This window comes from Microtus ochrogaster, unplaced genomic scaffold (assembly GCF_000317375.1).
Source record: "Microtus ochrogaster isolate Prairie Vole_2 unplaced genomic scaffold, MicOch1.0 UNK43, whole genome shotgun sequence".
In the NCBI taxonomy this organism is placed as follows: domain Eukaryota; kingdom Metazoa; phylum Chordata; class Mammalia; order Rodentia; family Cricetidae; genus Microtus; species Microtus ochrogaster.
This window is the reverse complement of record NW_004949141.1, coordinates 2699371-2721795: the sequence shown is the minus strand read 5'-3', so window position 1 is coordinate 2721795 and position 22425 is coordinate 2699371. Positions and strand designations below refer to the sequence as shown.

At 44.7% G+C, this 22425-nt stretch overlaps 1 protein-coding gene across 1 annotated transcript in view; it reads left to right on the top strand.

The window, feature by feature from the left end:
- The first annotated feature begins 15675 nt into the window (after window positions 1–15675).
- The window catches only part of Ehhadh (enoyl-CoA hydratase and 3-hydroxyacyl CoA dehydrogenase), a 36055-nt gene continuing 29305 nt past the window's right edge, over window positions 15676–22425 (top strand). Inside the window, exon 1 of the mRNA XM_005368977.1 lies at window positions 15676–15808. Coding sequence (XP_005369034.1) covers window positions 15735–15808 — 74 coding nt within the window. The 5' untranslated portion in view covers window positions 15676–15734. The remainder of the gene's footprint in view (window positions 15809–22425) is intronic.

Here is a 22425-nt window from a genome sequence, read left to right as displayed (position 1 = left end):
GTTCCTGGACAGGCTCCAAAGCTACAGAGAAACCCTGTCTCGAGAAAGAAAAAAAAAAGTAGGACATTTACCATAGTTTTTCTAGTAAGCCACGGCTGAACCAATCAGTAAGCTTTCTAAAAATGTCAGAGTAACCAGGCTACATGGCTTTCTCTTTTGTATGAAACACAAAATACTTCAATTAAACCAAGTATCATTGATACTATTAATTTCTTACTCACAAGTATGGAAGAATGTGAAATGAGGACTTTCCAAGGAATTGGAATGTGCAGAAAGGCACAAGGACTAAGATTAGACTGGAAAACTGTGCCGGGAACACACAAGGAAAAAAAACGTATTTTACCTAATTGCCAGCTGCACACATTTCTCCATATAAAACTGGAAGCAATATTTACTCTTCCTGTGTGAGACACACTGGAAATACCCTGCTCTACAATCCCTTCCCTTAAACAACTGTCGGTCAATGAATGAAGAGTCAGAAAGACGATCTGACTCTCCAGTTCTGTAGGTAGGAAGTTCTGGAAGAGGCAGGTGTGGAGGAAGCCTTTATCTGGTCCTTTCTCAAGACCAGTTTCTCAGGGTATGTAATCTAATGTCCAGCGAGCACACACACACACACACACACTCACACACACACACTATGTAGCAGACTGGACCCAGGGTTTGCACGTGCTCAGCACATACCTCTCTAACCTCACATAGTTTTTTTTTGTTGTTGTTGTTTTTTTTTTTTTTTCGAGACAGGGTTTCTCTGTGGCTTTGGAGCCTGTCCTGGATACCAGGCTGGTCTCGAACTCACAGAGATCCACCTGCCTCTGCCTCCCGAGTGCTGGGATTAAAGGCGTGCGCCACCATCGCCCGGCCTCACATAGTTTTCTAACAGTTAATCCTCACCTTCCCATTATCGACTCAATGTTTTACTAGGCTACAACAAATGGCCCGAAGCCAAAACGTCCATACCGAGCTCATGCTTCCCTCTAATCCAGGCTTGCGGGCACAGAACACAATACCTTCTGGAAAGTGCCATTTCTTTGGTTCTTGTCTACACCAATGTAAGAAACATGAAGGGCCCTGGGCGCATGTAAAAGCCTTATGTTACATTGAATCTGTAACCCTAGTTATACCAAGACTGGAAACAGGAGGATCCTGGGGGCTTTCGGGCCAGCCAGCCTAGTCCAAACTGTGAGCTCCAGGTTCAGTGAGAGATCCTGTCTGAAAAAATAAGGTGAGAAGCGATTGAGGGGCACATCCTGACATACACACACAGACATGCACACGCTCACGCGCACGCACGCGCACACACACACAGACACATACACACACACACACACACACACATTACGTATTATTACTAATTCAACAGGAACAGTATGTATCTATAATAAAATTCAACAGGAACAGTATGTATCTATAATAAATCAGTTTACTATGCCATAGTTAAAACTTTTAGGATTTAAAAAAGGCCTTCAAAATAATCTAGTGTACCCTCTCCCATACAATGCAACCTTCTCTACTGCAGTCCTGACATTCAGACTCAGGCTGGGTACCCTAAGCACCCGAGCTCACTGCTTCTCAAGCACAGTGCAGTCTGCCACCTGGCTCTACATCTTCTTTCATTCAGAATTAATTCTGGATTTAAAGTGGGCAGAGAACAAATGTACTTCCTAAGTTCCTTCAGCTCTTCCAAGAGTTTTTATCTTATCGATAAAACCAACCAACCACCCAACCAACCAAATAACCAAACAAAAAACAGTGCTGGTCCCCCTATGCTACCATACCAGGGCACTCCTTTCTATAAGCAAAACAATTAAAAAATTTAAAAAGTTCTCTTAAGCTTTAAAGTGTGCCTACTAATTAAACCAGTTTTGTCTGTTTATGCTTTATAGGCTATCAAGGTCTTCTTAACCGTGGTCATACACAGCTGAAAGGGTACGAAAGGTGCATTGCCTACCTTAATTGATATGGAAAAGCAGTAAACTGAGCTTATTTCTTGCCCTTTTCCAAGACAACGAACAGACTCTTAACCCCTCAACCCCGTCTACTCACTAAGCTCTCTGCCCCCTCTGAACCAGTCCAATAATTTGTTGAAGTTGAAGCAGTGGTTCTCAACCTTCCTAACGCTGCTCCCTTTAATATGGTTTCTCATGTGGTGACCCCGACCATAGCTGTATTTGTTGCTACTTTATAACTGTAGTTCTGCTACTATTATGAATCCTAATGTAAATGGTTTTTGGAGAAAGAGTTTGCCAAACAGGTCACGACCCACAGGGTGAGAACCACTGGCTTGAAGCCTCTGTTCTCAGGATTTGTCTACCTTCGGGTCACTTGAACCTTTGGAATAATCCGAAAAGTTCTAAAATTCTTTAAACTATTGTCAAAATCATGAATTAGGCCAGCACAGGCCTGGGTCTGAAGCCTTAAAATGGCTGACTTTTTAGTAACTTTGTATCTGGAATTCTGGCTTTCCAGAAGAGAGATGGGGTTGGAGGTGGGCAGGTGTGTGTGTGTGTGTGTGTGTGTGTGTGTGTGTGTGTGTGTGACAGACAGAGAGAGACTAAATACATAAACTAATGTATCTTTATCAATTGTATGCTCTCCTTAGGAAATGTTAGTGTTCCTATTCATCTCCTCTATTTCTATATGTAAGCTGCAGCAGTTAGCATCTTGACTCAGGGAAGCAATCCACAGCTGGACTTAAATCAATCTTTTTTTTTCCCCCTTCAGCAAAACCAGACTGCTACTCCAGATGTCCTGCCTGTGACTGTCCACTGCCTGTGAGGGGCAGTGCTGTCAGCCGACACAGTTAAAACCATGCAGGAGATGGGCCTCTTGGCATGTCACAGAGGGTTACCTAGATTATATTTAGCTGAGGGGAGAAGACCCGCCCACTGCAGGAGGCACTGTGCCCTAAGCAGAGGAATGTCTACAGCGGAGAGAGCAAGTAGAGCGCTGTGATGCTTGTGTTCCCCGCTCTCTTCTTCCGACCGACTTCTCCACTGCAACAGGCCATAACCAAAGCTGTGAGCTGAACCCTTCCTCCCACAACAGAGGAGAGTAACATCAAGACAACAGCGATTAATCCTAAAGACCTTAAGGGAAAAAATTATCATTTAATGAAAACAACTACATGCAAAATGCAAACAATTATGCTAATAATAATATAAAACACAGTTCTGAGGCTGGAGAGATGGCTCAGGCCTTGGCACGAGCTGCTCATCCGGAGGGCCTGGGCTTGATTTCCTGCACCTACATGGTGGCCCACAACCCCTGTAACTACAGTCTCAACAGATCTGTGGTCCTCTTCTGACCTCCGCAGGGAAAAAACACCCACACATATAAAAATAACAAAACTAAATAAATCTGAAAGCAATACAAAGCAAAAAAACAGACAAACAGGTCTGTAAGTCCAACTCTTCAGGAGTCTGAGAACAGAGGATAACCCGACTTTATTTTAGATAAACAAAATCCCAGCCATAGCTGGGTGTGCGTCCCAATAATATAAGCACATGCACAGCATCTACAATCCCACAGTTTGATCCCCTGTACCACAAATAAACAGGAACCTTAAATACCTAGCAAATTTAAAACCTGTTCTATTCCATCAATTGTAACTTAGACCCTACTAGACTGAATGATTTCACTGGATTTACACGCATGCCCACCAGGAAGGTGCTCAGGTTAAGGTTTCTCTGAACTTCCATCAGCTGTTGTTTATTTATTCCTTTTTTTTATTTCACTAGATTTCTAACAAGATCCACAACCAGTGGAGTCATACCTATGTGGTTTGTATAACCCACTCTCAAAATAAGTTTTATTAATATAATAAAGAATATATTTTTACATTCTTAAAAAAAATCCCCCAGTCCTATTGTAATGCACTAAAGCTAATATTCTAAATGTCCTACAATAAAAATCTGAAAAACAAAGAATCTGGAGAAATAAAAATCACCAGACATATCTGTTGAATTCAAGTCAGTTCAAATACACAGAACAAGACCACCTATACATGGTCCTCTGAATTTTCTTACTGGCTTACTGATTTTACAGAGAGAGAACAAGTCATTCTCTTCAATGTCTTAAAACAGTTCTAAACGTCATGGAGAAAGTGGAGTAGCAGTTGGGAGCACTGGCTGCTCTTCTAGAGAAGCCACATGGTGGCTTGCAATGTCTGTAACTCTAGTCTCAGGGGATCAGGCACCTCTTCTGGCCTCCACAGGCACCAGGCACATGTGTGGTACATAGATGTAGCTGCAGATAAAACATTTATATACATAAAATGAATTTTTTCAATTTAAGAAAGAGCAAAATGAGACAGAACTATAAGATTTGTTTAAAGAGTACAGAGACCCAGAGAAAGTTAGAGTCCAAGCCCAGAACAGTATAGGGGCATAGGTTTGATCCTTAGTACTACCGGGGTGCAGGGCACCCGCATGAAACAAACCCCATCCTGGGTATTCAGTGACACTGTGTCACCCAAAGAACCCTAGCGAAGGAAAGGAACCGACCCGGAGAACAAAGGTGAGAGCAGTCATTTCAGAGGTCAAATGTGCTAGGCACTGTTCACGAGGACTGAATTCTGCAGCATGTATTCGTAATAGCAACCATCCGATGAGAAAGTTGAAACTATATAATGTCACCAAACTCTCCCTGCAGCTCTGAAAAAGAAATAGAGCACTCTAAAACCCCAGTCCTAACAGCGCTGTGGGAAAGTCAGTCATAGGGGGGCAAGGATGGGCTCCTGTGTTCAGCAAACTGACCACAGCTTTGCTGCCTGCTTCATAGTGCTCTGAAAATACATGTCTGTCGGGGGAAAAAAATCCAAGTACAAAGGGAACACCTAACCATTCTTCCCACTTTACACATCTAGTCCAAGTTCTTTGCTTAGGTTTGAAGAAACCTTATACATATGCGTGTGTGTGTGTGTGTGTGTGTGTGTGTGTGTGTGTGTGTGCAGACGTGTGCCACTTAAAACCTCAAGTGAAAGCAAGCTGCACACACAGTTCTCCAGTGCTTTTCTCATTAACAGTGGACCTCGGTAGATTCTTCCACACATGCATCCCTAGATCCAGTCATCACTACGTCAGCTGCGAATGTTATGTGCATGAAGGTACATATTTAACCAAACCTCCACTGTAGCAATGCATATTTCTAGGTGTCACTATTTTTCATCTCAAACAACTCGTGACACATCAGCATATGCAGAGATGTGTGTGCAAACACAATTCTGTGTGTGAGGTCAACTATTACTAGTAACGCCTGTTAGCAGAATGAAGCAAATGCAAAAAAGAAACCAGCACATCTGCAAAGGAGACAAGAAAATACCCATAAAGTAAATGCTCAGTGATAAGACACCAAACATGTTACAGAGCTAGGAGCAGAGTAACAAATGAGGAAAATGGAGACAGGAAAAAAGGAGGAGGGAAGAAGGACGAGAGAAGAGAGAAGGAAGAAAAGGAAACCTTACATGGCCCCAGGACAGAGAGAGAAAGACTGAGAGAATAAAAAATGGGATGAGAAAAAGAAAAAGAAACTACACAAATAAGGTTTAAAAAGATGAGGTAAGAGAAAAAAGACAGTGTTTCTCTTGCATAACCCTAGGCACTCAAGAGATTTGAGACATGCACTATTTCATAGACAAGCCTGAATACCACACGATTTAGATGATTATTTGGGCCCTTATTTTAACATAGTAACCACAGGCCAATCCTACCAGACTATGGAAGCAGGGGAAGAGAATCACCCAAAAGGAAGATTCCACAGTATACCTGGCTTCTTCTCTTTCGTTCCTGACCTCGACAGAGAAACGGTCACACTGTGTCATACAAACAAAGCATGTCCCTCCTTGGGAGATGCCGATTTTAAAAACAGAGATGTAGGCCCTAAGTCTTCCTGCCTTCTTAGAATTTCTTCAGCTCAACCAGAGCTATACTAATATGTCACCTAATGTAAAACACAGCCAAAAACTCACCTCTCCCAAAGTGTTAGGATGTGAATGCCACAACACAAACTGACTCATGTTTTGTCCGTGAACACGTCAGGGTTTCTTTACATGAAGCCCATTTCAGAGTCCATAGGTAGCAGGGTTCTGCAAAACTGAAAGCCTCAAACATGTCAATGTACATATCTAGGTTACCACTTGGGTCTAATTCACTATGGACAGCAACTACACCCTCCAAACACTTAGCTATGCAGTGTGGTGGGCATGACTCTGAACATGGCTGAAGTGGTGTGGGAGTGTCTTCTATCTATCTGTTGCTTTCATTGGTTAATTAATAAAGAAATCTGCTTGGCCTGACAGGGCAGAATTTAGATAGGGGGATTAACCGGACCGGGTTTTTGGTTGGAGGGCGTTGGGGCGGCCCCCTGGTTTTTTGGCTTGAGGCGGGTTTTGGCTTGGATTTTTTTTGGTTAAGCCACCACCTCGTGGTGATACACACATTAATAGAAATGGGTTGATCAAAATATGAGAGTTAGCCAAGAAGAGGCTAGATATAATGGGCCAGGCAGTGTTTAAAAGAATACAATTTGTGTGTTGTTATTTTGGGTGTAAAGCTAACCGTGCAGGAGCCGGGCGTGATGAAAAGCAGGCCTGCTGGCCTCCTCGGTTGAAGTGGCCAAGACTTTACAAAAACAATAATATTGACCCAGAAGAGCTCAAACTTTAGATGCCTTTCTAACATAATTATATGTATTCTATCATGGTGGCAGAGTAACAACATATACAATGGGGTGAGTGGAATTTCCCAGTACCATCCAGGGACCGGGAAAAGATCCAAATGTGGACAAGCATAAAGTTTACTGCAAAAAGGCATTTACGTGTATACTTTTAGAGTTTTCAACGGACTGGAAGTAAAGCTTAGGTTTAAAATCTAAAGATGCTAACTAGTTTCTTATGTAAAACACAACCATGCAACGTAAATCCATGGTCTCCTACCCCATCCTATCCAATCTAATGATACATCTGGGGACCTCTCAAGATCTGCTTTCCACTGGATAGCCAATACACAGCCACCTCACTGGGACTGCATGTAGGTGGCCGGCGACTCTTCCGCAATCTGATTACACAGCACAATATGTCACCTGCACTGTATTCCATTTGATAGCCCAAAGTGGTTACAGAACTTGTTTTTGTGGGATGCATGCTAACTCATTACATTTAAGGGCGCTTTTAACAAAGGAAACAAGTTAATCTTCAAGGGTTTTTCTTTTGGCGGGGAGGGGGGGCAGGGGGAGAGCTGCCACAAGCTCTCCTTGTGTCTGTAATGGCAGCACGTGAAGCCCAACTAGCTTCATATTCGTTGTAACCCTCATTTGCCTTTCAAATGTTGGTTGCTAACGTAAGAAGTCTTGAAGAAAAAGAAAGCATTTATAACATCAGCTACCAGCATGGTGCGACAACAGAGGCTTATTTATTATTCGATAACCTCCCTGGGATCGCACCCCAGGATGTTCTTCCCAGAAAAGGAAGAACCCTCTAAAGGTGGCCGCAGGAAGCCAGATAAACGCCGTATCCTCTCCACCAAGAGACTGGGACCCTTCCGTAGATTTCGCTAACTTTAAATAACAAGCGCGCCCTGGTTTTCCTTTGCACCCGCATCGTAGGGCTGGGAGGGAGTCGCGCGAGCATTCAGAGGCAGGATGCGGACACCAGGGATGCACTCGGGCGGCCGAGCAAGTAGCTCTTTGACTCGGGTACCAACCCTTCCCGGCCGGCGTCTGCCAACGTCGCAGGCTGAGTCGTGGGCAGCGAGTCTGGCTGAGCGCGCCTCAGCTGCCCCAGACGCCACGTCGCCAGCACCCGCTGAAGAAGACTTACTTCTTCAAGGTTCTAGGCCCGAAGCCGAGTCCGCTAGCCTCGCTCGCACAGCGATCTCTCGACTGCGCTGGACACCCGCCCCAGGGCGCAGGCGCCGCCTCCGGCACCTCTGCATGTGACGTCACTTCCTGCACCTTCAGCCTCGCTGTGGGTCTTGGGCTCCCAGGTCTTTTTTCTATAGACGGTATTGCGAGCCGAAACTCACCTCTCCAGTCCACGTTTGCGAGCAACTGAACGAAATCGCAAGATCCCTTGAGGCTTTCGGATGTCCCTTACTGGGTGTCGGCCTCTGAGACTGCATTCGCCGGCTGCACTGCCCTGTTCACCTCTGAGGGTGTTGGTGTTACGTTGCCAAGTTACTTACTTAACCTCTGTGAACCTGACCCAACTGTAAAAACCACTGTACCCACACAACCTGGGGCTGTTGTTACTTGCGATAGTGCATAGAAATTTCCAGTGAAAGACCCCCAGTGCTGGGGAGACTCTCACTCAAGTCTCGGGATAACACGAACCCCCCCCCCCCCAGTAACTCACGAGAGACCGTCCTTGCTGCAATCACACGAGGCTTTAATTGATGAGATGAGACGGGAATCAGTGCACTGGGGCCGAGACTCATAATCCACGCAGGGGAAGAGTTCGACCCCGAGTGACCAGGAGAAGGAGTTTTAAGGGAAAAAAAAAACACACAGCCCAGTAATTCAAAGGGGTCATAGAAAATTCCAAAAATCCAGTGATGGTCACAAGGGGGCAACTCCCTGCCTCTCAGGACCACTCCCAAGGTCATAATCAGCTAGTTCCTAAAACACAGTACAATGGTAATCACAAGGGGGAGACTCCCTGTTTCTCAAGATTATTCTCAAGATTACAATCTAACTTTATCTTCTGCTAGTTCCTGAAACACAGTCACTGAACCTGCTAATCCTAGATTTTTGATTCTTCTCTTCCTGCTGGGGGGGGGGTGTGGATTTATCCAGGTCTTTCACCAGCATACTACAATGAACATTAACTGTAACTTTTTTTCCCTAATGATACACTCTCTTGTCCTTGAAACACGCTTGGATGAAAGCCTGGAACTATTTTCAGTGGTGAGCTGATGATACAGGCTATCTTCCCCTTTGGAACTGGATATGACGTGTGTGTGTGTGTGTGTGTGTGTGTGTGTGTGTGTGTGTGTGTGAACCAACTTGAATCCTAGAGTGGACACACTCATCAATAACAAGGTGTAAAACCTCATATTGACCCAGAAATGAAGGGAACTCTGTTTTAGTTTTTAACTGTCTGAATAGGAACAAATTACTGACCTACGCAGTTCTAGAAGGCAAGCAGACTCTAACGTACAGCCACTGACAGGGCTTGGTTTCATTTACCCTTTTGTATTTCAAAGAAACATCTCAACTTGTACTTTAGAAAGACTACAAAGCTATTCATCTTTCACAACACGACTAGTAGTGTTGAAATGAGGGTGATGGGTTAGACAACCAAGAACCCCCCACAGACCTGTAGAATAATACAAAGTGTTCCCAGTGTTAGAACAATGATTTTTGTTTTCTGAGATAAAATCTCCCTCTTTAACTCACACTGGCCTCCTACCTGAACCTCCCTAGCTTTGGCCTATAGGCATATACAGCCATGCACAGTTTAGACCAAAGGATATTTGTAATACATGCTTGACTATAAGGATTGTGTAATTTGCCAGAAGGCACAAAGTTAGCCAGTGATAGTTCTAGAATGTTAGCCTCTTTAATTCCATTTATTTTCATTTACACAAACAAACAGGAGGCACAGATGTTAGAGATACAAGGATGAATACAGTGAACACTTGCCTTAGGGAAGTTTCCTGTCTGTTGCGGGAGACAACCCTCTTAATGGAAAGGTAGTTCTGTGTTAGCATTATAGGCACATCTAGTTCCACCATTCAACTAAGAACGCTTCTTCCCTTTGGTTCCAACAAACCATAACTAGATTTTTAGAAATATAAGCTGATGACATTTCCATCAAATTTAAAATCATTAAAACCAGACTTTCAAAAGTTTCAAGCAAGCTTGGTGGTGGTAGTGCACGTCTTTAATCCCAGCACTCAGGGAGGCAGAGGCAGGCAGACCTATGTGAGTTCGAGGCCAGACTGGTCTACAGAGTGGGTTCCAGAACAGCCAGGGCTACACAGAGAAATCCTGTCTCGAAAAACAACAAAACAAAAAGTTTCAGGCAATCAAGATAGATTTACACGGATCTAATAATCAGCTACAAGAGACTCAAAGACTCTGAACCATGGCCTTGGTGTTGAGATATGGTTCCTCTCTGACTCTTTATTTGCCTTTTCAACTTTTCCTTCCACCCTTTTCTGTAGTTACCTTAGCTTTCAAAAAGAACAAGGCTGGCAATAATCTTCACAACCAGGGAACCTCACACGTCCACAATGAGCCCAATTATCCAGGGTGACAAGGCTGTATCTCAGAGCAGGAATACCCATCTTATGTGTGGTGGTGGCATTATCAGGATGTGTGGTTTTATTTGGAGTACGTATAGCCTTGTAGGAAGTGTGTCACTGTGGAAGCAGGCTTTGAGGTGTCATATATGCTCCAGCCACACCCAGTGTCTCAGTTCACTTCCTGTTGCCTTTGGATCAAGATGTAAGGACTCCTCAGCTCTAGCACCATGTCTGCCTTCATTCTGCCTTGCTTCCCAACATGACAATAATGGACTAAACCTCTAAACTGTAAGTGAGACCCCATGAAGTTTCCCTTTATAAGAGTTGCCATGCTCATGGTGTCTCCTCACAGTAATAGAAACCCTAACTAACATGTTATGGGAACCAGATTGTCCCAACAAGTAATAACAACAACAGCAACTTTCCACAACCTCCTAGTGGGATCAGAATTTGTAACCGCCCAGCAGGTCAGTTAGTCTAGGGTTGTAACCCGCCTGGCAGGTCAGTTATTCCAGGGTCCCGAAGAGGCGCTATCTGAAAAGACATGGGTGGGAAAGAGGAATGAGGCCAAGCAAGATCTGTTGTCAAAGTCTCCGTTTATTGGCGTAATGGTTGTGGCTTATATAGCCCCTGGATGAGGAATTTGGCTTGGGATGGGGGCAGGGGCATGGTAAGGGCAGGAAGGGATCTTGCAGCAATGGTCACGAGTAGATACTTGGTCCCAAGTTGCTCACGAGGTTACAAGTCGTTGGTCAGGAGGTTATGAGTTGACACATCTAGTGTTCTCTATGCAAGCGGAATCATTCCTTTTGTGATTCCAACCACAAACAGTTCTCTAGATAGTTGGAATGTGAGGCAGGTTCCGCTAACAGATAGCTCTCAAGATAGTTGGGTGTGGGGTGGGCTCCGCCAACAAACAGTTCTCAATACAATTGGGGTGTGGGGCTCTCTGCAAACATCCCCAGGACAATGGTCCCTGCAATACTTTTTGGGGAAATGGCTCCTGACAAGAATTGATACAATGATCAACCAAACGACTGACCCATCAGCACAAACCAGGAAGCCATCTCTTATTAAAGGTGCTGTGCGGTTTTTGCTGCTAATGCTGGGTCAGGAAGCCTCCTCTTAAAGGAATCATGCCTTGCTTGCTTCTAGCAAACAGAGCCCCCCCAAAGAAAATGCTGCTACCAAGAAGCCATGCTTAACTCTGCTCTTTTGTGTCTAAAATTTCTTCCCAAGCTCTCTCAGATTTTATGTAGATGTAGCTGGCCTAAATTGGTGACATTTGTATACAGAGACCGCTTGTTCATTTCTGGCCTTCCAGACCCAAATAATCACACAGACACTATATTAATTACAACACAGTTTGGCCAATAGCTTAGGTATATCCCTTGCTAGCTCTTATATCTTATATTAACCCATTTTCATCTGTGTATCTCCATGAGGCTGTGTCTTCCTAGCAAGGTTCTGGGCATCCTTCTCCTTCGGCAGCTACATGGCATCTCTATGATTTTTCCCTTCTTTCTCCCTATATCTCTGTTCAGATTTCTTGCCTGGATTTACTCTGCTAAGTCATTGGCCAAAACAGCTTTATTCATTAGCCAATAAAAGCAACACATATACAGAAGGACATCCCACATCATAGATCATAACCCAACTTCTTCGTTCATTTCTCTTTTGTACAAAGGTCTTGTTAGCCCCTGGAAGGTGAACGTGTGCTCACAGAACCCATTTATCTATTCTTCCCAGTACCCACACTGATAACTCTCCCTTTTCTGACCTTCCATGCTATTCATTGCTTTGCTTGGCTTATTGGAATAGGTGGCCAGTTCTAATGTTGGGGACTGTGAACCAGGCCTTTTGGCCTAAACCCTGGGAACAGTGTTTCTTATCATTGTTCATTTTAATAAGGACATTTGGTCTTGAAGATGTTATGGTTCCTAGCATCTTTTCCTGTCTGATTGTCACACTTGAGCAAGGAAAAAAAAACAACCTATTTTCTTTTTTAGAATAAAAATTTTAAATAAACTCAAATTATTCTCTTTTCATATGCACAGAGCCAAATCTTGTTCTCTGTCTTCTATGACAGCTGATCTATGTCAACTTGATTAGGCCACAAAAGCCAGGTTTTTTTGGTGAAACATCATTTTAGGTGTTTCTGTAAAATAATTCTTTAGATAGAAATAACATTTCCATCAGCTGATTTTTTTTTTAGTTTTTTAGTTTATTTTTATGTGTGTGGGTGTTTTGGCCTGCATGTATATCTACGAACCACGTGCAAGCCTGATGCCTACAGAGGCCAGAAGAAGGCTTCGGATTCCTTGATATTAGGGTTACAGACGATTGAGTGCTACCATGTAGGTGCTGTGAAGAAGCGGCTAACGCTCTTAACTGATGAGACATCTCTCTAGCCCCAATTAGCTGGTTTTGAATACTAGTACATGATGCTCCATAGCATGGGTGTGCCTTGTCCAAGTGACTGGAGGTGTTTAGAGGAGAGTTGAGGGAGGCATCCTAAGGAAGTGGGAATTCTGCCTCCAAATATCCTTCCATCTTTGGACCTGAGCTATAACCAGCTCTCATGGGACTCCAAGCTGCTGGTCTGCCCTGGAAATCTCAGGGCTGTTAGACCACACAGGTGTGTGATCCAGTTCCTCAGAAGGAATCTCTGTTAACAGCCATATGGCCTTAAATAATCCTGTCAGCTCTCTATGCCCCCAGTTCTTTGTAAAAGGCTTCCCTGAACAAACACTATGATGCTCTACGATGAGGGAGAAATAAGTACAGCTTACCAGGGTGAAGACTAGATGCCCAGAGGTAAAGTCGGTCTTTGTTCTCTCTGGCCCCTCCCCCACGGCCATCTCTCCTTTGACCTACTGAACTATTGCCTACAATGATGACACTTGAATGTCCTGAGACTTTGGGAGCTGATAGGTCATAAGCATTTGTTGACTGAGTACAAAAGTAAATAAATCGCAGAGATAGTTCTGAGCTTTCCGAGCCACCTCTAGTGCCCTTGCCCTTTTACCTATTAAAATTCCTGGGTTGTTTTTTTTTTTAAAGTCATGGTGGCAGGTATGGGATGGAAATGCAACACAATAGAGAGAAGTTGGGAGGAGAATGGAGAAAAGGCCATTACATCACCTTCATTTGCTTGTTTTGAGACCTCTATATAGCCCAGGGTGGCCTCAAACTCATGGTGATCCTCCTGCCTCAGCTTCCTGAGTGCTGACTGGGATTACAGGCTTGCACCACCATGCCAAGCACCATCATACTGCCTCGGGCAGAGTCAATGCTGAAACACCATAGTTCTGGGAGTGGCATTACTATACAACACGGGTGGGCAACAGTGACCAGCGGTCACAGACTGATAGTGTTGCTTTGCTGTGCTCTCATTTTTGATTTTTGGTGCACACTTGAAAACTTACGTAACGCAAAGTTAAAAAGAGAAGGATTGTTAGATCCATGGGTATTTTCCTTCCTTTCAATGAGACTGAATTGGAGACTTTGCTTGAGAGATTGAGCTTTCCAGTAGACAGAGATCTCGAGATGGGGACAAAGAGCCACCCCTGTTCTTCCCATAGATGGAGACCTGCACTGACCAGCAGTATTTTCGATAGGGTCCACCATTGACTTCCTGGGCACCGTAGCAGTTCCAGTGCTTACGATGATTCCTTTGAAGCATTAGCAAGCCCGAGATACCTCCGTGAACTGAGCACTCAAGGCAATGCAGTTGCTACAGTGAAAGCAATGGACTTGAGCAAAGGGGTGACAGGCAGAAGGTGCGCCACGCTAACCCTCAGGGAATGATATCCTATGAAGTAGCTGAGCGCTTCAGAAGGCAAACTGAGTAAAATAACAGAAGGATATGGTAGTTCACACCAACGATCAAAAGACTCTCGAATAGTCAAGCATTCTACAGACGGCAACGTAAGAGAAACCACCTAACTGACAAATTTCACACCCATGGACTCAACACATATGGAACCCGTGCATAAGGACAACGTTGTAGGACCAGGAAAAGGGAAATCACCATGCTACCACCTAGCTGTATCCGGTAGTCTCACGATGTGTACCATTTCCAGAGGGACTAATTGAGAGGACTGTGGGTGAGCCTGTTTTTGTTGAGGAGCCGCAGGGTCAGCACTGGGTGATCCTGATATTAACTGCCCTTTGAACTTTGTCCCCTCAAGCAAGTCATGTCCTTGATGAGGAGCCAACCCCAAACAGCCAGGCAGCGTTTTAGATTTACACAGAAGCTTGCACCACAACCCCACGATAGGGGACACAGCAGAAAGTTCTGTGCTCAATTAAAATGAAAATGCAGAGACATAGTGGCCACTGACTGACTCCTGCAAGGCGGAGAGGGACAAAGAGTCTCAAGCTGGCTCCAAAGTGTGCTCGATATCTCCCCATGCCCCACGGGGTGAGGTGTGCTGAGGCCACTCAGTGCTATTAAACCTTGACCTCTAGCTGTTCGAGTTCCTAGATAGTGTGGCGTTTTCTCCTGGATACCAGTATCTGGAGGGAGGCAAAGCTGAAGTTATTGCTCCTTATAGGGGAGACCTGGGCTGACCATGCAGACTTCCACCAACAGAACACACTGGCGGAGCTTGGGGACTGGTTATAGTCTGCAGAATAGGCACTGTTTTAGAGGCATTAGATAGATAATCCTGTCGCTTGTCAGTAGCCACTTGCTCCCATGAGGCTCTTGTTATCGCTGGCACCTGAGGGCATGCTTTGGGTGCTGGGCTGTCCTTGACATGTGGATTCCGGTTATTGGGATGACTCTGACAGCTGCTTGTACCCGGGACATCCAGGGCAGTCAGCATTTTTCTACTAGCTAGACCCTTTCTTAATTTCAGGAAGTAAAGAACATGTGTGAAAATAATCTTTAGACATTGTTAAAACTTGGGAGACGTCAGTGAAGATTTAAACGCGCGCGCGTGCGTCTGTGTGCATATGTGTGTTTCCTGTCGATCTGCACAACGTCTTCCGGCCCACTTGGTGGGCTTTGGCAACCACGAGAAGCACACGCATTTGGAAGGACCTTGCTCAGGCTGACCTTTGAGAGGGAAGAGACAAGGCACGGTTTATTGTCAGTATCCAGCCTGCATTCATCCTATAACAGGTGCGTAGCTCGTGGGTGAACTATGAGAAGAAATTCCAGCCCTTAGAAGGGGCAGAACCAGAGAGGGATGAGTAGACCAGGGGTTGGGGGCCGGGGGGGACGGGGACTTCCTTCCAGGGCAGGTGACTGATTGTTTTGAGAACACGTGGTTGACTTCAGTGGTGAGACCCAGCAGCTAGGCTTGCCTTTGGCCATTCCCTCTGGAGCGCAGCCAGCCTTGCTGAGACTCGGTGCAAGGGGCAGGAGGCGGTGGCGGCGGCTGCTCCCATTGGCTCAGCGCGTGTCCCTCCTCTCGGGGCGGCCCAGAAAAGGAGACCCAGGCCGCCCAAGGCATCAGAGGTGCGGGATACCTTGGGAAAATGGCTGAGTTTCTGAGGCTGCCTAACTCTCTGGCGCTGATCCGTCTCTGCAACCCTCCGGTCAACGCGGTTAGGTAACAGCTCCGGGTCAGGGGTGTGGCTGATCTGGGTGGGGGCTCGCCTTCCTTAGAAAGGCCGGCCAATGAGCTGCTGACTCGGGCCTTCCTTCTTTTCGTTGTTAAACTCCCGTCGCGCTCTGGGCTGGTTCGGGCTGGCTGGTCTGGAACCTACAGAGGCGTGGTTTCCTGCAACTCCCAAAGCTTTAGTAAAGCACTGAGTTTCGTCCCCAAGCCTGTCAACGCTCCCCGGCGGAAGAGGCCTACTGAGTAGCATTTTCTGAAAAGCTGAAGTTTTGTTTTCTTCATCTGCGATGCTCTCCTGTACAATGGAAGGAGCATTACTTTTAAAAGTGAGATCTGTTGTTCTTTTGGAAAATGATCAAGTTCGTTTACTTTGTTCATTCCATATCACTGGCGAATAGAATATAATTCTCTATTAGTCTCAGGAGGAGTCACCCGTGGCCAGACTGCCGAAGTAGTGGACCCGATCGTGACAGATACGGTATAACATTTCACTGAGATGTTGCTAAAATCCCTTCCCTAAGGGAGACCTCCTGCGGTCTAAAGGTCGATCCTAGGTGCAGTTCCAGCCAAATTCACTCGGCGGGGGCGGGGGGCGGGGGGCGTAGCACCGTTGGGTTTGTTAGGCTAACTTTCAGAACAGTGGGTGAGGGCGCTGGGAGCAAAAGCATGGGCAAGTTTAGAGCAGCCACACTGGAAGCAACCCTCCCCAGCAAAGATCATGAGTCCTGCTTGGCTATGTCGGAATCTCTCTCCCATAATCCTTCCCTACCTATGAGGGTGCAATTAGGGCAGAGAGGGGTGGCCTGGATATTCGGGTGACCTTTTGGTCCCCTCCTTCCATTCACAAGCCCTGCTTTGATGATCTTTGGTGGCAGGCCCAGACAAACTGAGAATACTCATATACAGACAGCAGACTATCCGTTCATCCCAGAGAGGGCGCCTGCGGCAGATCAAATAAATTATTCCACCCAAGTTAGCTTAATGAGTTTGCTAAGGTTAATTACAAGAAGAAGGTGCTCCCAAAGCTACTGAATCACTGGAAAGCCCACCCCAACATGACAGTTGAAAACTACATCCCATCCCGGGAGCTCCACTGCACAGGCCGCCCCCACCCCCGCCCCGGAGAGGGGATGGGATGAGGTGGAGATTGTGAATCTTCAACTCTCTGAGCTTCCTGAGCATCTTAAACATCGGGAAAGTGTTTGGCTTCCAGCGCCCTGTCAGTGTCTTTAGTTTCCTGAATCTTAACCTTTCTCCTCCTTCAGGAAGGAGTGCCTCAATCGCAAGGAAATAGTTGTGTAACAGCAGAATAAGTAAAGTAAAAACAGACCATTTGGTGGACATTCCCAGCACAAGGTGCGGGAGCAAAACGAACAGAAGCCAGTTTGTCACACACTTGGAATCGCAGCATTCAGGAGACCGAGGCAGGAGGAAGCCTTGATCTATGTAGACCCTGTCTAAAAAAAAAAAAAAAAAATCATAAAATAAAAAGCAGGAAAGAGGAGACATGCTGAGAGATTTTAAACCACACTGCTATTAGATTTTATTTTAAACATTTTGAACTATTTTTATTTTATTTTATGTGCATGTTTTACCTGCATGTATGTCTGTGCACCACAGGCATGCCTGGTGCCCACAAAGGTCAAACTTTTATCCTTATTATTAATATTACAATTTTTGAGGCAGGGTCTTACTGTGTACTCCGGACTGATCTGGGACTATGTGGACTAGGCTGGTCTCAAACTCACAGACATCCACCTGCCTCTGCTTACCAAATATTGGGATTAAAGGCGTGAGTTACCATACCTGGCTTAATATATTACCGTACTTCTTTTAATGTGAAGGATGGCATTCACTAATACATATGCAGTATATATTGATATAGTAGCACAACACAGCATGCAGAAATAAAACCATACACAAATAGATCTAATTACTGGCCATTTGGGGATGAAAGAAAATACTGATCATGTCAGTTTTACTCTTGATCTCAGTCGGGAAGTGGGCACCGCGTGTTTTCACAAAGAAAGCATAAGCAATATGATCCCTTCTCCATTTGGGATGTTTGTCTACTGATGGGATTACTAGAGAGATGGATTCTGCTGAACTTTCTGTTCACAATAAGGCACTATGTCCATCAAGAGGTGAGGGCGGAATGCCCCAGTTTCATGGCCACAGTCCTTCTGGTACTTACGTGATGTGTTTCTAGCATTTACCCTGCTCAGTCCCTCCCCAGTCCGGAGAAATGTTAAGTATCTAACTCAAAAAATTGTACGGGTTAGAAGAAACGGAGATTGTAAATGGCTCTGCATTGAGGTCCTCTGTGTACCTCTGAGCAGCCCGTGGCCAGTCCCTACAGAAGCCCCCTTTCTCAGCCTCTGCTCCAGCCTCGTGATTGTTCACCAACAGCTTCCTTTTTTTTTTACCTTAACTTTTTTTGGCCTTCCTTCTTTCTGATTTTATGTGGGAATCTCTTTTTACATGAATGAGGTATGGTAACTTGTCTAATACTTTTTTTCCCCAACCCATTAAAATCCTTTGTTGCTGGAGTAGGCAGCCATGTCTCCCTCTGTTCTTGGTAGTTACAGTTTCTTCCTAAGTGAGAACATGGCTGATGACTTAACCTGTCTTCCAGAGCAATGGTTTTCAACATTTTCTTTTTTTGTTTGTTTGGTGAGAACTCTGTAGCTTCGGAGCCTGTCCCGGAACTAGCTCTTGTAGACCAGGCTGGCCTCGAGCTCACAGAGATTTGCCTGCCTCTGCCTCCTGAGTGCTGGGATTAAAGGCGTGCGCCACCACCGCCCGGCTTCAACATTTTCTATTACTATAACCTACCTAGTTAAAAAAAAAAAACCTTAAATTTAAATTAAGTGCATAAAATTAGAAGATGCATACACGGAAGAATTTTCTGAAACCTAGCTTATCCTCACATGTTACAGATTTTGGAATATTCTAGGTTTACTTGTTTCTTTATTTGGGAAAAAAAGCTGGTTGGAGATCACAAATTTGATTTGATAAACTTTGGCTTAAGTAGCAACAGCAAAAAAATTCTGGTAGGAAAATCGTGCTATGGTCAAAGAAGCTAATATCAAAATGTTATCTTGTTTTTTTTCTCATAAATAGGTGTGGTGTCCATGCATACATGTTCAAATGTACATGTGTGTGTGTGAGGGCATCCTTATATCTATATGATCCTATATGAGTATGGAAGCCGATGGTTGACGTCAAGTCTTCTTTGATGGCTCCCCACGTCATCAGAGCTCATCGACAGGGCTAGTCTAGTTAGCTAGCTTGGGCCAAGGATCCTGTCTCCTGTCCACCACACCCACCTAGCATTTTCATAGGTTCTGGTCTCCAGAATCATGTGTGTTGCTCTTGTGGTAAGTACTTTAACTACTGAGCTATTTTCTCAGCCAGTGAATGTTATCATCATCTCGACTCCACACACACAAACACACACACACACACACACACACACACACACACACACACACACACAGTATTGTAGGCAGGGGAAGTGCCTTCTCAGCTCCAGTGGACCTTCCCTTGCTGGGACCTCTCAGTTGAGTTTAAGAGAACTGTACCAGTCACAGCCATTTCCCTCTCCCCATTTCTGAGTCTTGTTCAAGAACACAGATAAAAGAGGAAGGTTGGGTTGGAATTGGGGAATTCCATCTTCTCGCAGCACTGATTGAGGTGATGCTGGCTCAATTTGAGAGTCTCTTAAAAAAACAGCCAGCTCTTTGCATCCTGGGGTTTGCATCAGCTAACCATGGATAGAGTGTCGTTTTATCCAGGATGCTTAGGTCTCTGTGGCACACACACACTTTTTCCCTTGTATAAAAGCTATTAATGAGCATTTCCATGTTGTGGGGTATTACAAATAGTCTAAAATTATAATGTATATGCAAAACAAGACTTTGCATTAGGAACGTGAACATTTGAGGTTTAGGATTCTGGGAAGGATGGAAAGTCTTAGAACTAATTTCCCATGCCGGGCGGTGGTGGCGCTTGCCTTTAATCCCAGCACTCGGGAGGCAGGCAGATCTCTGGGAGTTCGAGGCCAGCCTGGTCTACAAGAGCTAGTTCCAGGACAGGCACCAAAGCTACAGAGAAACCCTGTCTCGAAAACCAAAACAAAACAAAAAAAAGAACTAATTTCCCACACATACCAAGGATAGATTACATGGGATTTTTGGACTTGTAAATATTATGTCATGCTTTTAAATCAATTTCATTATTCGATTGGATTTCCAATTAGCCAGTCGAAAGTCTGTTTGATTTCTCTAGGTTAAAGGGTGAAAAGTCACTAGGGGAAAGGTAACTATGGTACATACACACGTGTGCAAGCATCCTCTGTATTCCCTGAGGTCAAATGTCCTTTCTAGAAGTTGGCTATTGAGGACCTTCCCCTTGGCATCTAATTCACAGTGTACTGATAAATCACTTAAAACAAAATAAAACAGAAACAAAATTTCTTTCTTTCCTTCCTCCCTCCCTCCTTAATCCTTTTCTGTTGGTTTTTGTTGTTTTGGGGTTTTGTTTGTTTTGTACGAAGTTACCTCTTTCCAGTTAAGTGAGGTATGCTGATTGGAGCAACTTTGATTTTTCAAAAGTAGTTTAACTCTCTCATTGCTAGATTGGCCATTCATATTTCTTTTCTTCATATGAATGTCAGCTCTGTTTCTAAGTGCACAGGAGATATGATTTCTAGCCCAGTCTCTGAAACAGTTTTGGCTTCTTTTCTTCTTTCTCTAATTCGCATAGTAAGAAACTTCATGTTTTACACTGGAACTGAAGACATACATTCATAACAGAAAACTTAGTTTTTTGAAGCCAGACTTACCCCTAGAGGTTACTTTGACATGTTTTATTACTGTGTTGGTAAGCTACTGCATTTTTTATATCTAATCTTTTGGGTTTTCGAGACGGGTTTTTCTGAGTAACAGCCCTGGCTGTCCTGAAACTGGCTTTGTAGACCAGGCTGCCTTGAACTCACAAAGATCCACCTGACTCTGCCCCCGAGCACTGGGATTAAAGGCGAGCACCACCTTGCCTTACTGTATTTTTTTTTAACGTTGAAAATGCAAAGCCAGCTGTAGTCAAAGAAACACAGTGGGCACTCAGGCAATGTTCCCACGCCCTGTCCTCTCCTCCTGACAATGTAGTGGGGGGAGGACACACTTGTCCTAACTTGTCCTAGCTGCTGGGGTCTTTCCAGTGCTGCGGAGCTGTGGCCCCTCCTGAGCTCCTGAATCTTTAAAGTTGGAGAATTCCTCGGAGAATACAGGGGAAGCTTGACTCTATATCTAATAATTTCCCTAGTCACTTTTCTCCCCTTAACCTAGGGAAAACCAAACAAAGCCATGTTCCTTCTCCAGTTTCTCTTATTTATGAACTTTCCCCCAAATCACCAAGAACATAAATAAAAGTAGAGAGGCGAGGTGAAGGGGAAAGCCCAGCGCCTCATTCTAGAGTGGTACCCACTGAAGTTGTTTTGGCTCAGTTGGGGCCTCACATTTTACCCAGAAGGGGAAAAAAACCCAGCCCTCTGTTCCACATCTGCCATTCAGCCAACCCTGGGTGGGAAGCATAGTCTCTTCCATCATGGAGGTCTCCCGAATGAACACAAAGATTCTTCTCCCTTTGTTATTTTGTTGTTGTTATTTGTTTAGTTTTTTTTCAAGACAGGAACTCTTGTAGACCAGGCTGGCCTAGATCTCACAGAGATCCGCCTGCCTCTGCCTCCAGAGTGCTGGGATTAAAGGCGTGCACTGCCACCACCACCTAGCCTTGTTATTATTCTTTGAGTAATGCATTTCAAGAAATATTTACATGGAGTTTCCAGGTTATGGGCTATTGTAAGTAGTCTAGAGATGATGTGTGTATATATGAATACTATCTCATTTTCCGTGAGGGACTTCACTATATGAAGATTTAGGTCCCCTGGAGAGAGTGTCACCGTGAGCCTGGTTCCCACAGACGCAGAGGGAAATGCCTATGGCTTGTGGACTTGTGGATATTATGTAACAGTTCTCAAGCTCTGTTGTGATCCCATCACTAATTAATTAGAACTGGGGGAGGGGATGGGGCGGTGGGGAGGTTCTTTTATTTCCTCCAGGTTCAAGGGTTAAAAGTAATGGGGGAAAGGTAAGTCATAAACATGCTTACTGGACTAACTTTGGGATTTACCCAGAGAAACAGTTTAGCATTGAATCTAGCCAGACTCGCTTTGCTTGAGTTCAGATGGGTGTTGGCATTGTGTAGACTTAGCACCTAGTTGCTTACCATGCCTGGCCCTGGGAATGGAGGCTTTCAGTACCCCAGCCAACTCCCGCCCACTCTGCCTTGTAACCCAGAGAGTTAAAACTAGAACGTTTTTCTTTAGAACTGAAGACACACCTACCAATGCACTACTGAAATCAGTTTTGTGTAACAAAGCCGTCTTTAGAGGTTAGTTTGGACTGTCTGATTTTCTTACCCATTTGGGGAAAAATGACTGGTTCATAAGCCTCAAACTTGATTTGACGAACTTGGATTTCAATTTTTAAAAATGCTGTCCATAGGGAAACACTTGATATGACCAAAGCTGCAGCATTTGTTCTGCA